The 26,817-nt window shown below is 43.7% G+C and overlaps 1 protein-coding gene across 1 annotated transcript; it reads right to left on the bottom strand.

Annotated features, from left to right (window-relative positions):
* Nucleotides 1–11,708: 11,708 nt before the first annotated feature.
* On the bottom strand, nucleotides 11,709–25,114 carry acss1 (acyl-CoA synthetase short chain family member 1; the record flags this gene model as incomplete). Its single annotated transcript, XM_080848601.1, has 14 exons — nucleotides 11,709–12,444; nucleotides 12,553–12,674; nucleotides 13,365–13,428; nucleotides 13,626–13,753; nucleotides 13,909–14,035; nucleotides 15,908–16,020; nucleotides 17,228–17,320; nucleotides 18,053–18,190; nucleotides 19,140–19,287; nucleotides 20,643–20,795; nucleotides 21,431–21,606; nucleotides 23,717–23,916; nucleotides 24,628–24,724; nucleotides 25,093–25,114. The coding sequence occupies 14 exons, from the start codon at nucleotides 25,112–25,114 to the stop codon at nucleotides 12,265–12,267; spliced, it is 1,761 nt and encodes a 586-aa protein (XP_080704727.1). The 3' UTR covers nucleotides 11,709–12,264.
* Nucleotides 25,115–26,817: the final 1,703 nt, after the last annotated feature.

Raw genomic sequence — 26,817 nt, 5'->3', positions numbered from 1 at the left:
AGAAGAAGAATTCAGGTGATTAGAGGAACGGCCCACCCGCTGTGAGATGGGCGAGGGCAAAATAGCAAGGGATTGATCGGGTTACATCACCAGAGGAGAGCCAGACAATGGCCCTTCACCGTTTACCTCTGCGCACCCTTACACAAATTGGTCCCTCAGGACCATGTCTGAGACTACAATACACAGCAGGCCAAAGAAAAGTGGACCGATATCAGACGCCGCGTTTCACTAAAAGAGCAGGATCAGCCATCTCTGCCCCCCCCCCAGGGGAAATCATAACGCCGCTTACGGCCCGCCAGCCAATAAAAAGCACTCCTCAGACAGCCCCTTACACATAGTATCTAATTAGGCTCGGTGACGTCCCTCTCTGTCACATTCATCTCTCGATTCAACCCCTTTGTCTTTTTAGGGCCTCATATCAGTCTCTGTTGAATTGTCTGTGATCATCACACTCACATGCTTGAGTGTAGTTGGATACTCTCTCTCTCTCTCTCTCTCTCTCTTTCACTCTCTCTCTCTCTCTCTTTCAAAAGATCACTCCGTCTCCCTCTCTGAACAAATGAATGAGCGAGAGCATGTAAGTGGAAAAGTTGATACCTGCAGTCCACCCATTCCATCCCCCCCCCCTCTATGCAGGTGACATCTGAACAGGCGCTGTTAAACCGATTGCCTATGCATGGCACAGGCAGGGAACACAAATGAGAACAGCAGAGCAATTTCTGCTAACAGCCCAGATCACTGGAGTGGCAGGCGGCAGGCAGCAAGGTGCTGGTTTTGGATTAGTGTCTCCCAAAGTCCCCTCTGTGTGAGAAAAAAAGAGCCCAATTCATTTTCACATTTTCACACACTATTACCATACATGATGGGAGTGCACAGGAGAAGCGCTGCGGAACAAAAATAAATGACTTTCACTGAGGGGCAGACTCAGCCTCAGCATCTACGTAATGCACAGTCAGAAAAAAATCAGAAAAATGTCTGTAAAAATAACTGAAAAAGGCTGGCTTTAAAAGGGTAAGCCGATCTTCCGAAAGAGTTTTCCATATATTGAGAGAGGGAGGGATGGAGGTACCATAAAACAGGAACAGCAACAAAAGAAAGCAATGACAGACACAGTAAGAGGGATGCAGGTACGAACAGGGTATAACTACAAGGTATTAAGCTACGCTTCAGTTACCGTATGTGGAACCCCTAAGCCAGTGTATGCTCTATGCTTTTTCCCCTTCCAAATGAAAAGTTCTCAAATATAAAAGGGATTAGTCTCTGCTGTAGAGTGTCAGTGAGGTGTAACTTTGGTTGTAATGACTGCATTGAGTCAAAGGTCTCCAAAAGCGTGTGTGCAAAGGCTACTATTCATGCCTTTCATCATCTCAACCCCCTCTGCCCCTCATCTGCCCCCCCTCTGCCCCTCATCTGCCCCCCCTCTGCCCCTCATCTGCCCCTCGTCTGCCCCCATCTGCCTTCATCTGCCGCGTACATAAATAGTCACCCACAAGCTTTTTTTTAAGGGAAGGTGAAAAGTGAATCTTCCGCCTGAAAAGATGACACTTGACCTGTATTACAGCTGAGGTCTCTGACAAAAGCACGTGTTTGCTATCATGATTAGTATAGTGGCAGTCCCATTGTAAGGGCTTTTATTTGCTTCGCGCTAAGCAAACAGTGAGGATAAGTGCACAGCTGCTGTCATGGAGCCACAACTCACACGAGGTCACTGAGGTGGGGCCGCCGGGGAGGCAGAGAGGTAACCGTAGGTAACCATGGAGGCAGAGAGGTAACCGCAGGTAACCGTGGAGGCAGAGAGGTAACCGTAGGTAATCGTCATTTAATCTGGCAGATAAGGCTGCAATAAAAACACTCATATATCTTTAATATGATGTGAATATTTCATGTGTCAGTGTAGAGGTGATATTGCCTACTCTGAAAGTGGATGAAATGCGTCACACATGTCCCTTCACTCTCATCTGCCTGCTGTGTCCTTGTTACAGTGAGGTGTGATTTTATGAAATGTATGAGTGTAAGAGAGAGAGAGAGAGAGAGAAATAGACACATTTAAAATTCTCTTTAACTAGTTCATGAGTTGCCAGATGGGATGTTTTTTCCTTCCTTTTCCAGTGAATAACAATGAGTGACAAACAATTAACCAATGTGTTTTTCATCCATTTCTCTGGCTGTTGCGTTGTAGTGGGATCGGCACAGAAGCAATAGCAAGCGTAAACAGCTCTTCATACAAAGGCTGCCTGCTTTGGCTTTTCCAAAGGAGTTCTAGCTCAAATGTTGAATATTTTAAAAGTGACTTAAGTCCATGAATAATAAATGACAGATAAAACTTTAAGAGTGGTAAAAAAATAACTTTTAAATTGCATATTTTTGTTGTTTAAATCAATGGTTTTAGCTCTTTTATGGTAGGCGAGAGCAGCTGCAGTGCTTCAGTTGAAGTTAATGAACCTTTGAAAACCAGCGTGATGTCTCAGCCCCTTTTACCCAAATAAACCATTACAATCGTCATGACATCTAGGGATGGGAATACTGGCTGAGTGGCACTCCACCACCTATCCACACACAGCCTAAAAGAGTGTGACATTGTAGGCGTCTGTAAGGTCAGCACCTCACAGTGAGCTGACCTAACAGGCTTGCTGTGATGTTCAGAGCCTGAGTTGTGCAGAGGTCATGATAGGACACCGTAAGCTGCAGACACACGTGGATCAGTCTCACGTTGGCTTTTAGATGATGTAAGACAGCACATCAGCAGCGAGCACGAGCTGTCTTAGTGCAAATGTCTCAGGCACACTTTTTCAGGGAGACTAATAAGAAAAGTCAATTTACCTAGAGGACAGGAGAGGAGAAGAGACGTCTGCGTGCCTCATTCTTCTCCATACTGTTCAGTCTGTTTCCCCCGCTCCCTCTCCGTGCACCTGCTGGTTTAGGTAGCTTCACTGCTAATGAGCTGTCACACAGTATGCCTGCGTGATCAACAAAAACAGTCTGCTTGTATGGAAAATACGCTTAAACAGACATCTACATTTGTCATTCATTAAAATGGGCATTACAAGTGCTGATGTTGAACAATAATATATAGATGCTAAAAAGAGAATGACATTTAATTCATATTTTCTCCTAATACTCCCTGAAATAATGATATCTTTATCTCCTTAGGCTGTCCATTGAAAAGAATAAACTGGGGGAAAGAGAAAGAAAAGGGAAGGAGAGAGAGAGAGAGCATAATATGTAGTCACCACCAATCGCACAATTACAGCTGAAGACAAATGGTGTTCTTCTTCATCAAGTAAAAAGTAGGTCAGATTACCATGAAGCTTCATATTTCCAAACTATTTCCTTTTCCAGATGTCCATCCCACAGCAAACTAACATTGAGTCTCTTTCAACTGACAACACCGATGTATGCTTCTGAAGAACAAAACAAATAGGCCAGAGAAAGTAAAACACATGAATTTGTTCATTCTGAAGCAACTCTGATACGATCAAAGCCAAAACTGTTATGTGCTCCCATCATTAACAGGCATGAGGGAAATGGCTGTGATTGAATTGTGATTATTTTAACAGAGTGGGGAAGAAACAAAAATCACTGGAGCTATTGCCACTAGCAATTACGGTGTGTTATACCAAGCGAGAATAAAAGCCTGACTAAACTACAAGACTTGGAAGTGTAAGCTGTGAGGCTGCTTAATGCAGAAATCGGCAGAGTCAAGGTAGGATGTATCCCACCCTTTGATCTCCCACAGACTAGCAGTCAGCTGGCAACACCAGGTTTACTGAGTCCTTGAGTGGCAAGTAACGGCAGCTTGAAGTGGGACGACATTGACACTAATACGCATGACTCAGACAGGAAAGCAGAATTTGGTTGGCTGGATAGATAATGCATAGGGATTTGCTGTTATAGGCCCATATAGCAGGTACATGGTACGAGTACCCATTGGCCAGATATTTCAAGATGGAGCGTCAGTGTCTCTTTAAATGGATCATCTGAGATTTGTTTAATTTGAATTCTATACATACTTTTATTCAGAGCATTTCTATGAAATTTGACATTCAAAAGGTGAATAACCTCCTAAAGTATGATTGTCCGACACGTATTTATGACTGTCCAGTATTGTGCTCAGTGCCATGTCCACCAAACCGATTATTTTACTCTAGTTAAGGCATACAGACATGCTATGTGCGCCCATTGTTATGTCAACTTTAATTACAGAAAGCTTACTTTTACGTTCCCACCTTTTCATAAAAGAAACTTTGGCTGTATTCCATACCAGCATCAGCTATGATCACACTGCCATCTAGTGGAGTGGAGTTCAGGAGTGCCATGCATCAGTGGGATATAAAAACTATTAAAACCTTTTAACATGGCACCACACCAAATTATATATGCCTGTCTGCACAAGGCACGACATTAAATTAATAAACTGATGTGACAACTCATTCGAATTGAACGTTGAAGTGTCAATTCTTGCTTAGTGAAACAAGCAACGGGATTTAAAGCAAAAAAAATTAAAAATGAACCCAGACACCACTGAAGCGCTTAGCGCACCATTTCTCAGTGAGCTGTGGTAATGTCCTCTTAATTGAATGGTCTCTGCTATCAATTTACAGCTCAGACTTGGGCTAGGCTACTTCCATTTTTATCAGATGCTGGGAGAACAGGGTTTCTATTTTCTGTGTAACACACCAGTTGGCATTGAAATCCTCTCCCCCCTGTAGGATTCTGAATTGTTGTACTCTACAAATAGGAGTACCATACCAATATCCAAAGTTATATTTCTATTTAAGTGGTGTTTTTTTTTCGACTTTGGTTTCCTCAATGGGCCCCTAACCTGGGGTCCATCTAGACAGCTAATACACAGTATTACCATATCTTTGATTTTCCAACATCAGATATGCTAATTTAAACTATTTATAAATGACAGCTCCAGTGGGAACAAATCCAAAGCAGGCAATGGACAGTGTTTTTACTGTGCTTCATTTTATAGAAAAATATCTATCCACTTGTCTAGAATCACTCCTGTTTGGGATCCCCTTGTGAAGCCCTTAAGGGCCTGCCAAGTGAAACAGTTTACAACAAGCAGGATTTCACTCCATATCAACTTAAAACGAAGTCCCACCGTCCTGCTTGTTTGAGACCACACCAAACATGTCATCTTCACATCTTTAACCCATGAAAAGTCTTCTGCCCATTTTTCACATTCTGCCTTTGAAAACTGTAGGACAATAATATCTCTATATAATTAAATAGTCCTTAGCTGTGTGCCTACCCACCTTCAACTCATCTACCCCCTCCACGCTATCATTTTGATTACATTTTCATTTTTTGTTTGGGAACAGATGAAAGTTTTCCCGCGCTCCCACGTCACAGACCATGTTACAGAGCGAAGAATCTTATTCTCTCTAATTACAGTCGGAAGACGGGCTCCTTCGTACAGTATGGCTGGATGCGGCACACACCATCATTTTTCAAGTTAATGCTTTCTGTAAACAGACAGATCATTTCCTCCCACAAAGAATTGAAATCTCAGTTAAAAACCATTTCCGTTGAGAGACAGCGCATCTGATGAAGACGGCAGAAGGGCTGGGTTTCAAAGTGCTCAGTAATAATGAATGAATCACTTCGTTTTCTTTTCAGCACTGCATCTGAAGTTTCCTAAAAGTTTACAGACAAAGTTTTTTTTAAAGCCTAACAATCACCACTATTGCATTCTGGGAATTTCCTGTGTATAGGACTAATCCAAACTGTTACTGCTACCAGAGATAACCAGAGATGAGCAGAGATGAGCAGCTGCATTAACCAGAATCCTTTAGTCCGTGCCGGCAAACTCCCGTGATGGGTATTTCAGAAGAATGTTATTTCACCAATGTCAACCCTTCTTTTGTCAACTCAAACCAAGTCAGTAAACCCAGGTTCATCCCCGGTTATGACAATTCAGTTAGTCAACACCTGGGAGGGATGCATCATAAGTAACTCATAGACTGGAGGTGGGTAGGATGGGCAGGGGCTTGTGGGTAGGATGGGCAGGGGCTTGTGGGTAGGATGGGCAGGGGCTTGTGGGTAGGATGGGCAGGGGCTTGTGAGTAGGATGGGCAGGGGCTTGTGGGTAGGATGGGCAGGGGCTTGTGGGTAGGATGGGCAGGGGCTTGTGGGTAAGATGGGCAGGGGCTTGTAGGTAGGATGGGCAGGGGCTTGTAGGTAGGATGGGCAGGGGCTTGTGGGTAGGATGGGCAGGGGCTTGTGGGTAGGATGGGCAGGGGTTTGTCAGCGACCCGGGTCATGCCATTGACATTGAAATTGACCCTTGTAAGTCAGACTAAGTACGCAGGTTGACCCTTTCAAAGACAAAATCAACGTGAATATAACCCTGGTTTGGTCTCGGTTTGAAAGGTGTATTAGACACATGGACATCCGTGTGTGGTCGGCATGAGGTATAGGCTCCATTCATTATTCGCCAACTACTGCTTTCCGTCCATTTAAAAAAAGAAATAATTGAATCACATGTGCCAGAAATGTTCATTAGTGAACCTCCTATTGGGAAAGAATACAGCTTATTAAGCAGGCTAAAATCATTTTCATGATTGAGATCAGATATGAAGTGGCATGAATGCAGACACATCATACATTGTGAATAAGCTATGTCAAAAGTATGGAAGGAAGCTGTATCGTCGAACAGTTGGTAGCCTTCTGTTTTTGTTTTCCAACATAATCACTAGCATAGCATCGAGTGATTTATACAGTCCAGCAGAGCATCATTATATCTCGCTGACAATGAATGGCCATGTCATTAATTAATGCCACCACAAGAGTGGCCATATGCTGAGTGACATCAGAGGAAAGCTCACGCAGAGAGAATGCCTAATGATGTAGGCCACTCATGGCTGGGGGGGGTCCATGTGTTCTGGTTCCTGGGGGGGGGGGGTCCATGGGTTCAGGCTCTTGAAGACTTGTTTCACTGTGCTTGCTCTTCACGGGCCCTCGTTTAATCCGACCGCCACTACTCCACTCATGAAAACTGCAACCTGATACTCCGCATCATCAGCGTGTGTGACACTTGCTAAGATGAAGTTCAGCAGTTCAAGTGCAAAATATATAAGAGATAATGCCACCGTGCACTAAAGGTCATTGTAATGAATGTGTCGCTAAATTGAAGCCAAAGTGCTACTGCAATAAGATGAGCTGAAGGCATTTATCATTAGTGTGAATAAGGGGAGGTGGCCCATGATTCTCAATTACACAGCTCAGTTGTAAGAGCCCAACCAGATTAAAACTTTCAGCTGACACAGCTCACAATCATCCAACCAGAAACGCCAACCTGACCGTCAACAGAAGGGCAGGAGAGTGAACAAGTCCCAAACTGCACACTTGGCAGAACCCTCCAGGGTGATTCAAATTTTCCTCAACAAGCAATTTAGTTGACATAATTTAAATGCAAGCCACAAAAATCGTATGAGGGCAAGAAACTGTCAGGGGCTGTGACTCAATGCTGCCCTCTAGTGGTTACCAGGGTTTTCCCACTGTTAGAACTAGTAACACAGCATGACATGAAAATGCACTTACAGCACAGCACCTATACTGCAGCCCCAAACTATGATGGAACAAGTACTTCAATCTCAGTCATCACAGTCCTTTCTGTATCTTAAAAACACGAGACAAAAATAATTAGCCAATGTCAATAACACTGTGGCTTTATTCCTCCCACAGGGAATAGCAGCAAGGGCAGGATACAGTGCAACACTTAGCAAAGGCTAGAGGACTAAATGTGCAAGCTTATCATTCAAAGTACATTTTTAAATGACTTTAAATATTCATATTATTAAATAACTGTTGATGGCTGATGGTCACAGATGGCCAGATCTAGAGTTCAACGCTGCGCTGAGTTTTCTTTTTTTCCGGAAGGCTTCTGCTTCACCAGCCCATCCTTTCTGCGAACTGCCTCCAGACTGCCTAGTTGTAGTCCAAGATCTCAGCAGCCTGTGTTTAACAGTCTTTTCGGAAAATACGTTTGCATAGATTTCTTTGCAGTTGAAGAACCTGAACCATAATTATACTCTTATTTTTAAAGAGTAGTCTAACATTATATATTTTTTCATTATTCATCCAATATGGAGTCTTAACATGTACTTGGTTGTCTTATTGTCCTTAAATACAAACAAAAATAATTTGTGATAAAATAATTGCTGTTGTTAACAATCTTATGTCTAGCTTAAAATAAAATAATACCCCATTATCGCCAGTCAAGAGTGTGTAATACGCAAACATCAGCCGCACCACCGAAAACAGGAAAACGGCGATTTCAACGTAATCATTCCAAAATCCTACTGCAGGTAAACAAAATCCTCCTTTACGTCACCAACACACTTGTGGTGCGACAGGCTCCTTTGAGAGGAGAAGCCCTTTCCGCACTGGTCACAGCCGAACCGTCTCTCGCCCGTGTGGACCTGCAGGTGGACCTTTAGGTTGTTGGCCTGGCTGAAGCTCTTCCCGCACTGGGCACAAGAGAACGGCTTCTCCCCGGTGTGGACCCGCATGTGCCGGTTGAGGTTCTGCGCCACGCTGAAGCTCTTGCCGCAGACGTCGCAGCTGTGCGGCTTCTCGCCGGTGTGCACGCGCTGGTGCAGGTCCAGGCTGCTCTGCTTGGTGAAGGTCTTGGCACAGAGGCCGCAGCTGAACGGCTTGCCCTCGCTGTGCACCAGTCGGTGTGCGGTGAAGTAGCTGAGCGAGCTGTAGCTCTGCCCGCAGACCTCGCACATGAACGGTTTGGCGCCCCGGTGCACCTGCCAGTGGGCCTTGAGCGTGCCGCTGGCGTGGAACTGCTTGCCGCACTCCTCGCAGGCGTACGGCCGCTCGGTGGCGTGGGTCAGCTGGTGCCGCTTGAGGTAGTTGGCCGAGCGGAAGCTCTTGGCACAGGTGGGGCACGCGTAGGGCTTCTCGCCGCTGTGGATGCGCTGGTGGACCTTGAGCGAGTGCAGCTGGTTGTAGCTCTTGCCGCACGTGTCGCAGATGAAGCCCTTCTCGCCCGTGTGGATGCGGCGGTGCACCCGCAGGTGGCTGGACTGCGTGAAGCCCCTCTGGCACACGTCGCAGCTGTAGGCCTTCACGCCCGTGTGGATCAGCCGGTGGCGGACCAGGTTGGGGCCGATGCTGAAACACTTGCCACAGATCTCGCAGCTGAAGGCTTTCTCTGCCGTGTGAACCCTTTGGTGTGTGTTGAAGGCGCTTTTCATGCTGAAACTCCTGCCACACTTCTCGCAGGTGTAAGGCTTCTCGCCCGTGTGTATCCTCTGATGGGATTTGAGCCCACTCTTTTGGCTAAAACAATTCCCACAAACGTCGCATCGAAATGGCTTTTCTCCTTTGTGAACGGTAAGCATGTGGACGTTTAAGCTGCGGCGTGCAGTGAAGCTCTTGCCGCATGTAATGCAGCTGTGCGGCCTCTTCCCCGTATGAACGACCTGGTGGGTCCGCAGCTCCTTCACCTTGGGGAAGACCATCCCACACAGTCTGCACCCGAAACGCCTCGCTCCTTTGTGATCGGTCTTCCAGTGGAGCTTCAGGCTGCATTTAGCCGGGAAACTGACCCCGCACACGGTGCAGCTGGAAGTGCTTTCCCCCTCAAAAACCACCTGGTGTTCTTTGAGGTGAGACTGCGTGCCAAAGATCTTCCCACAGTAGGCGCACTTGAATCGCCGCTCCCCCTTGTGCACAGTGAGCTGATGGACGTTGAGGCTGCACCTGGCGGTGAAGCCCTTCCCACACTGCTTGCACTTGAAGGGCTTCTCCCCCGTATGGACCACCTGGTGGGCTTTCAGATTGCTCTGCTTGCTGAACGCCTTCCCGCAGTGACTGCAGCTGAAGCCCTGCATCGGTTCAGCGGAGTCTGACTTCCGGACCCTTCCGCGGCCTCGTGAACGCTGGCTCCTGCAGTTCAGAGACGGAGGGCGGTCCAGCTCATTTGCAGTGCTTCCCAGTGTATCAGGAACAACTTCTGCAGTGTTGGTCCCAGACTCTATGGAGTTGGAGAGAGGCAAAAACACAGAATTGGTTATCCCAGGCTTTTTTACAGGGCCCAATTCTTGTTCTTGTAGTCTGCAAAGTAGGCTGACACAAGAACCAACATACCATTGATCAGACGCTTGGTGTTGTTTTCATCTGACAGCGCAGTGGTTTTCAAGTTACCTGAATACTGACGGAAGAAGATGACAATGTCACCCATTTTTATTTTCCTTCTTGTTCATATAATTCACTTTGAGGGCAGCCAATAGCGTGTTTTATAAGATCAAGGAGAATTATGGGTTGAGAAGAAGAGCAGTTTGGTGGGAAAATGGAAACAAGTCACTGATTTAAACTTACTGTGTCTAAAACATCCACCTGGCCTTCCTCACTAGATACTCTCCGGCATGTACCTTAAACAAAGGCATATAACATTAAGGTTCACTCATGTATTGGTTTAGAGTTGATGCCGATTACAGTTTCAGTTGGCATAAACATAGGCAGCATTTTGACATTTGCTATTTTTTCCAGTTGACAGTTCATGTTAGCTAATAATGAAAAATAATGCATCAACCACAAATGTGGGAATGTCTGTAAAAACCGGAATGTCATATTTCCACACCGTCAAGAAGTTAAATGAACCTACCTAATGTAAGTCCATTAAAAGTATCTCCAGCTTGGACGCCAACAGAGTGGCAGGATTTGAAAGTAGGTCTGTTTCCATCTAGTTCTTCACGGCAACCTGTTGCATCTCCAGGTTTGCTCTCCAGTGACAGAATCTTTGAATGCAGAGCTTCATATTTGATCTGATAGTCCTTGATTTCTAACTGTAGCGTGGCAGACACATCCTGCATTAGAGTGATGATTTTATCCATGGCATCTCTGGATAGCCTCTCCAAAATTACGGTCAGGAACTTCTGTTGATAGATGCAGAACAAAAGTATTAATACGAGGAACGTCTCCGAGCATTTCCGTCTCACTGCTCCACATCCTGATTCATCCACATGGACATTACTTCACTAGATAACCAGACGTGGGATTTGGTCATTGTGTAGGATCTCCCTCTGTATTACAGTAAGTTACTTGTTGTTTTCCCATCATCCATCATCCTCAAACAAGGTTGAAGTAAGTTTTAAGTTAGTTTGTATAACGCTGTCATAAAACACCTGCGCTTATACTATACCTTTACGCTTAGTATTATTCATGTCGTGGAATAGAGACTGAGGAATGTCGAGGCAGACGTTACTCACTGTGTATTTGTCGTTGTCAGTCTCCACTTCGGATAAATGACCTGCATCTTTTTTGGCCTCTATGCAAGGCATCTCTTTGCATGTCAGAGTAACGATTCCATCGACATATTTACTTATTTCAGTAACAGCTGACTCAACAAATACTTGTATAACGGAGGCTAACGCTCTTCGAAAAGTGCCATGATCTGACATTTCTTAACCCCCTAGTCTGACTATTGTTCAGATGCTATGGTTCATGTGGTTCATGTGTGTGGTTTGTTTGTATCAGAGAATTTCCGAAAAATATGGAACCGGAAGTTTTGATTTCAATTTCCAGGGTATACTGCCCCCTGTTGAGATGGAGGCATGTGACAATTGTGCCATTGACAAAAATAGATCTACACTTCAAATAGATGCGAGATTTATTTTAATACTTTAAACAATACAGAACATCATAAGGCATCAGAAACATAGAACAACTGTGACAAGGGGAGTGTGCGCGAAAACAGAAAGTGAAAAACAAACACTGTTTTCTGTTAAAAAGTGTCCCATTGGCCCAAAACATCAAGTGTAGAATTAGAGTTTTAGATTTATCATTATTCATATTATGTAAAACTGCGAAAATTCAAAGAGTACAAAATATTTAATATTATTGTTGATCCAGAGTCAAAATCCTTATTCAAGTATATACAGTAGGCCTACTATCATATCATTTTAGATCCACTGAGGTCATGATTACTCGGAATGTGTTCATTAAAAACATTAAGGCATTCAAAGAATTATTACACTTTTTAAATGTCTGGATTACTGCATAAAGATGTATGGGGATTACAAGCAAAGCAATAATGAGGTAAATTCAAATACATAAAGGCTAAGTATGCTAATTAGTGATCAAAAACACATGCTACCTTTACCCTCTTATCATCACAAATAGGACTGGTAGTATGAGAGTTGCTGTTGGAATTGATGTGTGGCATCGATTTTATTCAGCTAAAATGTCTAATACGGCAAACATTGTGCACAATTCATTTCATTCTCTTTACCCGCTCCTTCATTTCTTCTGGGATAGCTGGCTCCTATACTGTACATGGGCTTCTATAATCTCCTCGACAACTGTGGGGTCATCCAGAGTGGACACGTCACCCAGGGTTTCCGTTTCCTCCATGGCAATCTTCCGAAGGATGCGTCTCATTATCTTACCCGAACGGGTCTTTGGCAGTCTTTTCACTATCTGTTGGCGGGTAGGTAATACATTTAATATCAAGCACGTCTGATTTGCAACTGGTAGAACTGCTTAATTCACATAGTACAGCATTAGTTTAGTAATTAACATTCTTACCAAAAAGTGATCAGGAATGGCATATTTGGCTATCTTAGTGGCCACAAGGTTTCTCAGTTGTTTAGTAACAGCTGACTGGTCCAGGCCATCACTCTCTTTCAGGACCACAAAAGCAAAAGGCACTGTTTACAGAGGGGGGGGGGGGGGGGGGGGGGGGGGGGGGGGGGATTAGAGACATCATTTTCATTTTGGAAGAAAGAATAGTTTTTTGACAGCTTAATGTTCCACCTAAGTTAATTAGGATTTCTGATTAAGGAACGAAAGGTTTTGCAGGGGCATGAGTGCTATGCATCCCTTTTGCCACAAGGTGGTGCCAAATAGCCAAAGACTCAGCAGGAAAAAGGCCAAGGACCAGTGTAAATGTAATTGTATGCATAGGGATACGAAAATATTGTCTCTGAGCTCTTAATATCTTTCTTGTGTAAATTATTTATCAATAATAAAGCCCAATTAGGGCTTGTTGGAGTAGGAGGGTTCAATCATTCACCAAAGTAATGACTACAACTGATAGACTATAACTGAGTGTCTGAGGATAGCTGATAACACTTTGCTGCTGTTTGTTAGGCTCAGAAACTCAACACCCCCATTTCCAGGAGATAATGACAAAGGCTGTGCCACAAGGTCAACAGACTAAGCAGTATCACATTAAAACATCCCATGTCCACTGTGGAGTTCTACAAAAGGCATGTGACAGTTCATGTGCGTGAGCCTGTGTACATATTTTATCAAACATTTTTAGGAATCACTACGATGCACATGTGTGATCAGATCAGATATATGTCACTGCAGGTTATTGTGTCTTGAGTCCTTACCCTCTCCCTTGAGATCATGTGCAATACCGATGACGGCAGATTCAGGGACTTCTGGGTGTTCATCCTTTTATGGCACAAAAAACGCGAAAACACAAGCGTCATTGATAGAAGCCTCACTGTAACACATATTCCCTGTGTGCATCACACACATATCACACCATGTCTGTAAGCTCACCAGGGCCACCTCTATTTCTGCACACACACACATATCACACCATGTGTGTGCAGCACACACATATCACACCATGTGTGTAAGCTCACCAGGGCATCTTCTATTTCTGCAGTGCCCAAGCGGTGGCCGCTGATGTTGATAACGTCATCCATGCGTCCTGTGATCTGATAGTACCCCTCTGCAGACCGGTAGGCGCCGTCACCGGTGAAGTAATAACCTAGAGTGATATCACACACACACACATACACACACAGACACAGACACACACACACACAGACACACACACAGACACACACACAGACCAAATATTTCATTTTTTCTTTATTTACAAAGCAAGAAGTCTGCCAAAAAGATAGGACCCCATCCACTCACCAGGATATGGTTTGAAGTATGCATCCACAAATCTTTCATGGTCTCCAAATATGGTTCTGGCCATTCCAGGCCAAGGCTGACTGACACAAAGAGCTCCAGTGACATCATTTCCTGCTATTTTCTGTCCCTGTTACAAAAGGATATTATTGGATGGCTCTGCAGCAATAAACATTGCAAAACCACAAAGCTGGTGGTGATTAAGAGTTAATATAGTGTTATTATTTATAACAGTGTAGTATTAATGTGACAGGTCTACACACCACATGGGTGTGTTTAATAACACGTCAATAAAAGAGTTGAGATTAAAATGGAAGGCGACTTTAGACACTACACGGTGGCACCCGAAGCCTTGGCAGGAGGAAGAGTGCAACAGCCTGCGTGAGGTCAAAGAGTGAAAAGGGTACAGTGACCACAACACCCTCAAAGCTGTCTAAATCTGGTAATCGGGGAAAAGCGTAGAGGCCCGTTTTAATTGCAAAGTGAAAGAGGACTTGGGGGAGGGAGGGGGTCCGGCGCAGATGTCAGCGTAGGTCAATCCCAAGAAGTCAGTCAACTGAACAAGGCATTCTGGCCACAGCAGATCAAGACTTAAACGGACAATCCTGCAGTAGTGAGAAAGGTGAGAAAATAGTCTGAGGTCTTATTCCTCTAACTGAAGGACAGTTTAGAGCATGGCTCTCCCATTGTTAGCTGGCCAGAGCTCAGCCAAGTACTATTATGGTTTTATGGCTGCTGTGAAATCTTGGTTCAAAGTACCAGTGACATTCTTCAGGAACAGTTCTGGCTGGAAGTGATCATAGATATATGACACAGCCATTTGGATTTTTTTTTACTATGGATTCTGTTTAATTCATGATGCTAATTTTCAGCCACCTGTAGGATATAATACTGAGTGGATAAGGGTGCAACACATGGGTGCACTCAGTGCTTTTAGACTTGAAACGATTAAATCAGGGCGGTCACAGACGAGACATGCAACTCATTACATATGCAGCACTAATCACTAATTTCCCTAATTGTCCTTTAGTTTTAATTAACCAATCAGCCATCTTGCGGTCACCAAAGCAGGTCAATTTGCAACCGACAAATATCTTAGTGGAGCAATGATGACTCTTGCTGCCAGACATCAACAAGATGATCCTTCAGCTTTAGTCTGCAATACTTTAAAAGATACCTCATGTGTTATTCAATGTGAAGTTATGCATCTGAAAATATATCATTCATCTACAACATATATATATATATATACACCTGACTCAACTTTATAATACATGTATCATATATATATCATCTATAAATAATATCACATAAGTGTTCTCTAAGCCACCAGACAGCCCTCCAGGGTGAGACATCTGACCCAGTCTGTCGGGGTGAACTAATCCCCCAAAACCCTCACTTCTGCCCCTCGTTCGACACACACCCACACCCCACAGAGCGGTTGGCACGGGCCAACATATGGGTGGCATTCTCCTCATAAGTCACTTCAGGAGGTGGATTATTATTCCCTGATTATCTGTCCCAGTTTAATAAAGTCTCCTTAACTCTAGCCAACCCCCCCCATCCCACCATAGCCACCACCCCCCCCCCCCCCCCATCCCCCCACCCCTATTGAGCCTCATCTCACGCACCCTCCTCTGGGTCAGCCCTTCTCTAAGCACACTATTCACCCTTCTATTCAGTTGGGGAGGTGGGGGTGGGGGAGGAAACAATACAAGCAACTCCCGTCCTTGAGCCTTTTGGGTTTGCAACACACAAAATCAGAGACACTGTGTAATGTTAGAGGAGTTCCGAAGAGTTATTTCAAGCTTTAACAGAGTTTGTCCAAGCAACCATTAACTTTTCAAGCTATAGTAAGGTTTTATTTATTTATTATTTAATTTTAAGTGATCATAACTGGTGAGCACAGGAGAGGCTGAGCTGGCATGTGAGACTTATTGGCGACAGAAATCTATGGGGAGGTAATTCTGAAAAGGGGCAATAGAATTCTGAGGAATGTCACCTTCTCCCCCATAAGGGCAGGCTCTATGCCAAAGAAGGGTCTCATCGCCATGGCAGGCCTGATCTCCGCTCCCTCCTCAGCCGGCCGGGGGGCGATGCACACACCACCCGTCTCTGAATGGATGAGAGGAGAGTAAGACATAGAGAGGAGGAGTGCGGAGAGAGAGAGAGTTGTGGCAAAGAAAAAAAGATATAATGTCTCTGGTTTTATCTATGTGCAGCAACACTTTGCCATATTACATTATACTTTGGACAACCATTTTCTTTGGCACCAACATACCATAGAGATGCCACTGCATTGGACAGTAAGAGGCTAAAGAGTACGATAGCAGCTAAACTAATCTGCATCGTGAGAGAAAGCAAGTAGTTTATGGTTGCAGCTTTGTTAAGCTACCTAATTATAAGGAGCAGAACTGGTGGTCTAAAACAGTTTGAATTATAATGTATAATAAAATTAAACTTAATTGTATGAGACTTAATTTCCCTTGACTATAAGTCAATCTATAATTTAATAATTTGAGACTGAATAAATAGTATATAGTTGGGCAATACATACAACAGTTAAGTATAATAACTTGGGCAAAAACTGGTCTTTTGGCTCCCAAAAACGTGACACAGGCTAGGCCAAGAAAAGCTGCTGAGTATGTTTAGGGAGAAATCGCCCGAAAGTGCTTTTCGAGGAATTAGGCCACGACCTCCCCAATTCTCTTCTGCTCGGAGCACACTCAAGAACCTCCCACTGCTAGGGGAGGGGCCAAGACGAGTGTGTGAGCATGAAGGGGGGGGCTGGTGGGGGGGGATTATTTTAACTCCTCTTCAATAGAGGATGCAGATGTTCCACGTGCTAATCGCAAATAAGAACCAAGCCACGGACAAACACAGTATCAGACATACTTAATGCGTGGCTCGGCACGACACAGAAAGCACCACAAGTAAGGGCTAGAAATGGCACGCATTCTCCAAGATCATCCACACTCGCCGCCCCTCGTTTGTCTTCTGCCTCCGAGCATCATCGGCTTGTGATGATTATGAATTCATCATTTGTCTGAGAGCTTAAGAGAAGACAACATCTGCTCTTTTAACTGACAAGCACCTGCGTTTAATGCCTTTTTGTCAGCCAGTGATGTGATGGAGCGGCACTCCAGAAAATAGTGAGGTACAAAGGTGCAGAGGTACGATGGGAAAACTCATGCATTACGAGGAATCCTAGAGAATTCCACAATCAGGCCGACACTAACTCACTCAAAAGTACTAGTGATAAATAATTATACAAGTAACGATAGAAGTAATTGAGAAATCGTAAGTTGGCATAAATCTTCACCTGTCTGCCACCACGTGTCCACTAGGGGGCATCGGCCATCTCCCACCACGTTGTAGAACCAGTCCCAGGCCTCATGGTTGATGGGCTCGCCAACTACAAACAACAGTAACAAAGAACACATATCACTGGGCATACACCAAAAAGAGGTCCTTGTGAATGTACTCTTATACAGTACATGTTATTTTCTACTGTTTGTATGGTATACTAATCTAGTTCTGAGAGTAGAGATGTTTTTAAGTACAAGGTGAATGAAACAATCTGGAAGTAGTTCCAGTGGCTTGTAGTTTCAAGCCTGAGCAATTCCATTTCTCTAATTTCTATTGTATTTGCATTGTAAATGCAGTTCTTTTAATCAATGTTATTGGATCTGAATTCACTGGTTGAGTAGATTGTCCACTGTTTGGTATTCAAGGAGCACACTGTTGGCTCTACTGCTGGCCAAAAAAATCCTTGGCCAGCTTGGAGTTCACAAAACACGCTCTAATTAAGATGTGTCCCAGTTGCCCTGGTACTGAATCTGCCCTCTCGCTGTTAAACCCAGTGAGCACAGCCTCATTAAAGCTCCTTCCATGTCAAGGTGAACCTAAGATCAGAGACCTCGTCTTGAGTAACTCATTAACCTAAACAGAGTCGTTTGTTTTGAAATTATCTTTTGATTCGTACTTTTCTGGCACAGAAACAGACACTCTTTGCCACACTAAATGCCCTCTAAATGTCCCTCTGTATAATTTCATAGGGGTGATAAACAGTAGCTGCAGTGTCATTTAGAAAGAGAGGGTGCAATGTGCAATTGTGTGCTGAAGTAACACTTCCTGTTTCGCTAACCTGAGCCGAGGGTTTTCAGAGAGGAGCGGTCGTACTTCTTCACCCAGCTCTCGTCGTACTTCAGCAGCAGGCGGATGGCTGTGGGGGCGCCGTAGAACTGATTGATCCCCAGGCGCTGCACAGTCTCCCAATATCGCCCTATGACAGGAAGAAAAGGCAATGAACACTTATTACATACATCGTTTATTAATAACAGTGAAGGACTATCAATGATATGATAAAATACCACTACTTTTAGAAATGATGGATAAGATAGCGTTAAGGACACCCTCTGAGTGTACTGTTTAATGACAAGAGGAAATGGTTACTAATCATACCATCATAAATGGTGATCACATTTACAAGCTATTAATGTATAGCATCACTATTAGCAAGCCATTAATACATCTCATTTGCACTAAAAAGGTTTTCTACAAAAAAAGAAGTCACAGCAGATGATAATCAAAAAAATCAACCCATTCAGGTTATTTTCGAAAGTTAGGTGTTCTGCTGTGGCTAAAATCGACTTACTGTAGTGAATGAGACATAAACTGTATGACCATACCAGCAAACGTAACAATACTGATAACATATATATTCACTGTAGCCTTTTACCAAAAATCTCAGTATTCTCCCATAAAGTGACCCAGTTATTGAGCAACATATTGGAGGTCTTATCTTTTATGAGGTCTTTTATGAATCTTGAGGGTTGAAAAAGACACTGAGTCCCAGATAAGAGCCTTAAGATGAAGGGGCCCTATATGACTATCAGGGCCACTATCTGACCTCACAGCATTCATTCATCAGCCCTGATACCACTTAAAGCAGCACTGACAACCAACAGAAAACATGGACAACTCTCACTCTATGTGTGAACGAGTACTCCAGTCCTTAGGTCTGTCATACCTCTTTAATAATCATGAACTAATGCAGTAAATGTGACCGCACAGAGTCCTGGAGAGGGTAATACTAGATAGGAGCTATTCGCTTATGATATATGGGATGTTTACATGGAGCAGAGGAACGATCCTCTCTGGGCGATAAAACACGAGGCTCTTTTGAGACGTTCACAAAAGCCGTGTTGACTCAGCCTGCCCTGATATCTCACCTGGGTCTGGGTACACAGGCGTGCTCTCAAACAGCACAGTGGTAGCGCCGTTGCACAGAGGTCCATACACCACGTAGCTGTGGCCTGTCACCCAGCCGATATCCGCCACACAGCCAAACACATCGCCTGGTCGATAGTCAAACACATACTGCAAAGAGAAAGGACCTGGGTGAGATTAGAGCAGTGGTCATATTGTGAGCATGATGCTCATATTGCTTTCACGATTACACAACTAACGGAAGCATGCTAATACAAATGAGCAATTAATAAGCCCTGAATGAAATTACTTTCAGTGTGGCATTTGTATAGAACACCAAGCCAGCATTGCCAAATAAACCAGATGAATTCATATCACAGTTTGGGGCCGAGGATATTAAAGCCCCGGGTTGGTTCATAAGCGGAAAACCAGCTCATGCATCCCTACGGTGAATCTTGCTGCGTACGTGGCTCTATTAGGAAGTGCTAACAAAATACGACAGGTTTGCCTGGCCTCATGCCATATGCCCAGAGTGTTTCCAGGGGTGGTGCAGAATAAAGCAGCTTTGTTTGTTATTCGATTCCAAACATGCGGAGTGCCAAGGGGACAGGATGTGGATGGAAAGCTAAAGTCTGTTTGTGTGCCTCTGAGCCGGTAAGCTACTTAGAAATTAGCAGCACATCTCGTGCAGAATCATCTATGCCGTGTTGTCTGACAGTCATTATAAACAACATTATGGTCATCATCATCATCATCGCATCAGCTTTGTTCCTGACAACCCCCCCCCCCCCATGCTCCGACACCCTCCTGTCCCGGAGAGAAGGCAGATGTTGCAGTGTGTCACAAAAACAGGCTAATTCTGTTTCGCAGAGGCCCAAAATCTGTTCCCGTATGTTGCGTGGCTGATGAGCAAGGTTTCTCACTACTGAGGGGGAACATAAGGCTGGTGGAGCAATCCTCTGAAAATACTCTAGTTGTACACAATAATTTATCGCTTAATCTGTGTGTTCTGATCTGGTAATTCCAAACAGATCAAAATATGTCTCATATCTTTCTTCTAGTTATTGCATCACACAACACAGTGATACAATCTTTGCAGGACTGTGAAAAAAAAAACACACGCCAGTTTTGCAAAGCAACACACTTTGCATGTCATACATGCTCATGTAAATACAAACATGTTTACGACTGGAACGAAAATGCTGATGACATACCACCGCATGTTTATTTCAATTATACGTGGGGACCATCTGGCTGAAGTCTGCCCAAGTAAACAAATAACTCTAGAAGACAAAGAACTGGCTCTCAAGGAGAACCTCTCCCTACCTGGTGAGTGAGGGCCACACAGGGGAGAACCTGTCCCTACCTGGTGAGTGAGGGCCAAATAGAGGAGAACCTGTCCCTACCTGGTGAGTGAGGGCCCCATAGAGGAGAACCTCTCCCTACCTGGTGAGTGAGGGCCACATAGGGGAGAACGTGTCCCTACCTGGTGAGTGAGGGCCACATAGGGGAGAACCTGTCCCTACCTGGTGAGTGAGGGCCGCATAGAGGAGGTAGCCGGCCTGTGTGTGGACGATGCCCTTGGGCTTCCCAGTACTGCCTGAGGTGTACAGCATGAAGAGAGTATCCTCGCTCCCCATTGGCTCCGGAGGACACTCGGCCGACTCTTTGGCCATAGCCTGAAAAAGAAAATGGCATTATGAGCTTCATTCAATACAACATTGGTATTAATGAATTCGCCGTTCATTTTGAATCTCTTGCTAATAAAAATCCCTAGCTACTTTTTTTTAACTTGCATAGTACTTCTTGTTGATTTTCTTTCTCATGCATACTCAAACTTATGTAAAAAACTGAATGATGCCAGAAGCATGGATTTAGCATCTTAAGGTATATGTATAAAGGTTTCTCTTTGGGAAACACCTAAAGAGAACAACTTTAATAAGGTATACTTTTCTAGTCTCCGTAAAAACAACTAAGAGACACTGTTATTGAAAACCCAGCCCAGTACTACGAATGAATGAATGAATTAATGAATATGTTTATTTTCCCCCTAGTGACCTTCTTAAAACCTTTACCCCACTGTTTGAGCTACCGGAACCAAACATGGAGGTGAAGCGGCAGTCAAAAAACGGGAGCATTATCATTTTAAACTGTTTTTACTAAAGGACCCTTAGGGTTCAGATTCACAAAGAATGGGCCAAATTCCACAGCTGACTTTTGTCTGTGGTTCAGTGTAGTCTCTTTGAGTAGTCCTTGAGCACGTTCAGTCCCTTTCACAGAGGAACTAGAGTAACTCCCTAGAGATGTACTGTACCTCTTCAAGTGGAATGTCCAGTTTCCCCATAGGGACTGTGTTGGTGGTCCTCTGAGCTACAAACACATGTTGGACAGATGGGCAGCTCTTCACAGCAGCATCCACAGTGGGCTTCAGGTTGATGACACGGCCGCTCCTTACCCCCTGGTTGCACGTGACCACGGCCTTGCACTGAGCTGAGGAGGACAGGGAACCAGGTGGAGAGGGAGTGAGCGCTCAGCATTCAGGGAATGTTCCGTGACATGCTTAAAATGATCTCCAAATTCTTCTACACGTGCATACTCTGACTGTGTGCTGAATTTAGAGTGACCCTCACATGACAGTGGCCTGAAGGGGAGTATGCCTGTTAGTGACAGTTGGACCCCCAGAGAAGCTAAATTAATTTCCCTTTACTCTCAAACTGTCCAGCAACTAACTCCACACAATAACCAAGTAAGTAGTGAGCAATATTGTGTAACCAAATATGACAAATGTGACTAAATTGATCAATTCTATGATAGCACATATTCTTTAGGAGGAAATGTGATATGGTTGCAATGGGGTTGACCCTGCATCAAGGGCGGGGGCACTTAGTCATGTTTAACCACAAATACATTTTGCGTTTGTAATCATGGAGCGCCCCCCCCCTCCCCCAAGAAATATGATTGGCCCCCCTGGTCCACTACCACCCCTCCCCCAATGGCACTGGGCTAGAGTACTGTCAATCTGACAATGCCAAATGCCACTAGATCAGGGTGCTGCTAATTGCTGCCCTGATTCACTGCCCCAATTAACTGCCAATCTGGATATGGACGAGTTTATTCGACTATTAAGTAGCCAGCACAAAAAACACAGAGCATAGCCTACATGACGGTGTTACAGTTAACCCACATAAACAGACACAGATTTCAAGCTCGGAACATAGACCACAGAGAACACACATGCACACACACTCACTGCAATGTTTGTGCTTAAAATAAACAAGTTGAATTAATAAGTAATGCCTGTTAATGTGAGGTTTTGCATTTAGTAGGTCTCATGTGTGTAGGTAGTCCACAGTAGTTGTTAGTCTCAGGTCACTGCACAAGACCCTGAAAGTTGTGACCAATGATTTGTAAGCCAATTTTCAACATAATATACCCCCCATCAGTTGTTGTGTTTTGTCTGACCCCCCCTAATATACCCCCCCTCATTTAAAGAACCCTGGAAGTGCCCCTGTCATGGTGTACTTTTAAATTGTACATGTCATGTCCAGTCATAGCAGTGGCTCCCAGTTCAGCCGGTTATGATTTCTTCTGATTTTGAAAGTTATATGGCTTTCTATGATTTACTTTGAACCCGAGCCCATTCCCCTACATGGAAAGTGTTACGCAAGACTGCACTGCACCCGTACAAACTGTACAGCCAGGTTTCTCTGCAGCCTCGAGCCCCACTCTATTGCATTCCCTCTACTGGCTTATGCGTCTTTGGAGTGCAGTCTCAATGTCCCTATGAATAGGTGAGCTGACGTCAGGTTTTCATTTTCAGGAACAAGTGCTATGTCCAAAACAAACCAGAGCCGCTTTTATCACCGCTTGGCTTGAAATTCTCTGAAGTGTGCGCAGTGTTTACACATGCAACACTTATCACCCCTCTCAAGGTGAGAGGGAGAGGGAACTGGACTGGTAACTGTAGAGATGCAGAGAGAGACATGGAGTTCATCTCATTCAAAGGCATTTAAAACCGTTTTAAACATTATCTGTCTTTATAATTAAAGTTTTTTGTACGTGTGTAATGTTTTGTATGCCTCTCACAAACAGTGACTTGTAGATGTGGTTTTTACATTCTACATCTATTTTTGTAGTACATTTTGAGGTAAAAGGAAGTCTTAGTTGTTTGCTAAAAAGGAGTTTGAAAACCTTGATAACCCTGAACCTCATTGTGTAGTTACTATGACAACCTTTAACCTCATTGTGCAGAAACTATGACAAAATTCAGTAATCCCATCATTTCGCAACAGTTGACACATTCAGCAGAATGTCCCTGTCGATTGCTGTGCCTGTTAATTTATTATTTCCTGTTTTCTGTGAGTCACCAACTTTCAATTCACTGTTCATGATGTGGTTCACTCATCTGCTCATTCACATGCTGTCAAATCTGCTGTACTGAGACTGAAGGGGGATAATGACTCAAGGCAGGTGTACACACACACACGCACACACGTACACACACATTTCAAACACCCACACACTTACACACACAAACACACACACACACATACACACACACACACACACACATACACACACACACACACACACAACTCACCGTCTTGGATCCTCCCTGCCAAAGCCTCTGAGCTGAACCCAGCGAACACCACGGTGTGCACTGCACCGATGCGCGCACAGGCCAGCATGGCGGCCACTGCCACGGGCGAAACGGGCATGTAGATGGCCACTCGATCACCCTTCTGAATCCCATGGCTTTTCAGAGTGTTTGCCAACCGGCATGTAGTCTCCAACAGCTCCCTGAGGAGAAATCAGGAGTGTAGTTCATTGAAGTTTCAATTTTTAAATAAAATGTAACACTCCTCTGCAAGACTTGCATGTGAAACTGCTACAGACCTCAGATATAAGTCTAGTTTAGATGTACATAAATACATTTAGAATTTGCCCTCATGAGAACCAACACTTTTTTTTCTTCACCATGCTTTTGATGTGCTTACACACTTATAATACCATTCCCAGTGCAAGATGCAGTGTGGATTCAACTATCTGTGGCAGAGCCCCAAGTATCCTGTTTGTACTCTGAAACAGGAAGCTCTTAAGTACTATAAAAGTTAACCCCTTTTTGTCTCCCGGCACTATGGACACATCACACACAGTCACACACACACACACACACACACACGCACACACACTGACATCGAAAAGTTACCATTCTGCCCCTAAACAAAGATAAGACCCCAATATATACCCAAAGCAAATTACTATGCTTAAGAGACAAATTATTCTGTTCAATGTATTCTTTGTCAGATGGGAATGTTTCCAACCTTGATGAACATGTAAACAATCAACACTCTGCCTCAGCAGACCATGCAAATACTATTTGACTTGCAAAGCAAAAAGCCTGGATGCATAATAATCATTCACGGTGCATTAGATCAATATGACATGTATTTATGTTTCATTTGTTGCAAGCAGTGAATTCCAGTTGGTCTTCTGACTGCACTCGTTTACCTGTAGGTCACTTTAATCTCTGTGCCAGGCTCATCTCTCTCCCACACCAGGGCGATCTTATCGGGATGACTTGCAACATGCACATCCAAACAGTTCACTGCCGACCAAAGAGGCACATGGTGAACACAGCAGCCGTGACAACAGACAGTGCCTTTGTCTCTTTAAACAGTGAATCGATACAATTTTAATACGTTGATGAAAATGTCCCTGCATGTTGCACTATCTGCTTACACAAAGTAAATCTGTCCTGTGACGTCTACAATTGTAGTACAATCTGTACACTTAAACGTACATTGTGGTGTGGGGTGCATTAAATAACGGTTAGGGTGTGGAGTTTTGGCTCGAATCGTGATTACATAATCGGGTTAGTAACAACTGGTATGAATCAACTGTATTACCAGAGACGTTTAGTTGCCCTCCAAGAAACCAGTTGATACTTCCTTTCGAAATATCACAATTCTTCACTTGATCGAATGGTCTGGTCCATGTCAACCTTTCTGTTGCGATTGATCCCCAAAATTTCTCAGAATTTTTCACTGACAGCTCGTACAATTCGGTGTATGAGCGACCAGCGAGATCTGAGCTTAAATGAGGCAGTAACTCCTTGTTCTTAGCGCCTGTACTTGATATTGTTCTACTAAAGTGCACAGTAGTTTTTCCGGACGGAACCAGGACATGTCTTTGGTAACAGTCTTTTCTGAAAGATACAGTCCCTCTGTTAACGAGAGATAAAAAACTTGTGCGACTCCTATGTGCGGCCATATTCCGTCTTTTATGTTGAGACCGCTGTCCGGTTTGAGTTCTCAAGTTTCCCCATGCAGGTTGTAGCCTATAACGGAGAGGAAGGCAGGGATAAGTAAGCGAAAGTTATCAGAGACCAGGATCGTTTGGACATCCTCATTTGTATCTTTACCGACTCGTGTCTGACTAATTATGTTGCGTAAGAAAGGTGGAATATCTTGCATGAAGTCATCGTTGTTGTGCAGTCCTAATCTTAAACTTAAGGCGTATCATAAACTTTTCTTTTGAACAACCTTACTACAGCTAGCATAACAGTATAACATTCCCATACCTACCATTACTTTTGTAGTGATGTTTCGGCAAATAAGGTTATTAGTGTTAATTTACAAAAATGCATGGGCTGTTTCGTTCTTCTTTCTCAAGCTGCAGGTTATATACGTTTTGAAACCCTACACAAATGCAGTGCAATAGCCTAGTGTATTTGAAGTTTAATTTAATTTGTCGTTTTCACTTTATTGACTTAAAATATGGTTGTAAATATCTGAAAAAAAGACATAAAAAAACAATGTAGAACCTGTTGCTCAAGCGCAATAAAATAAAAATATACGTGGCGCGTGTATTACTTTCCAAAATCCCTTATAACAGAACAGTGCTGTCGCCTAGTGGACAAACATATTTACTGTACTATCGTTTCGTCTTGTTGACACGTGACCCCTGACAGAGGAGAAGACAAGTTTCATCAATTTGTTAAACGTCTCTGAATTCTAGGACGAGGCCAAAAAGACAAGGGATTGATCGGTGCTTTGTAGTGTGACGATTTCCATTGCATCTGTCATGATTCTTTGTCTCATATTTGTTTTAATGAATTTTATGAATACATTTATCAACATGTTCATCGGCCTACTTGAATTTCATCTCAGTTAGTGAAAGTATCTCCTTACTGAGGAAGATAATGATATATTACTACATTGCAATATTATAAGTTTAATCATTTTCTTTTAATTTACCAAACAGGAGATAAACGCGTTTCCAATTTAATTTCCTAATAACTGGCAAGTCACAGCAAATTCAGATCCGTGCAGCAGAGACAAAAAAAAAACAGCACTAAGATTAAAATTTAATTCTATTTTTGCATTGCATTGCATCGCCCATGCAAATAAGGTTATTCAATATTGTTTTCCCTGGAGGCTTTAGCAATATACCTGATTATTTGCTCTTTTATTTGCTAACACTGCTTTACAATGGTGCCATCATATAATTGTCATTTAGTTAAGGGGGGAGGTAGTGTGGTATGAAAGTGGCTGAAGGATTTGCCGGGTGTATTGTGATTGATGACATTTTAATAGATTAATACCCCTCAGTCTGTGTCAAGTAGCTCTAATCCCACTAGTCTGTATTTTCAGCCTCCTCGTCCTAATCTGTTTTTCTTTTATCCATAGTAAAAAAAAC

The sequence above is a fragment of the Sprattus sprattus genome (genome assembly GCF_963457725.1).
Source record: "Sprattus sprattus genome assembly, chromosome: 12".
Classification (NCBI taxonomy): domain Eukaryota; kingdom Metazoa; phylum Chordata; class Actinopteri; order Clupeiformes; family Clupeidae; genus Sprattus; species Sprattus sprattus.
This window is presented reverse-complemented; position numbering and strand designations above follow the sequence as displayed.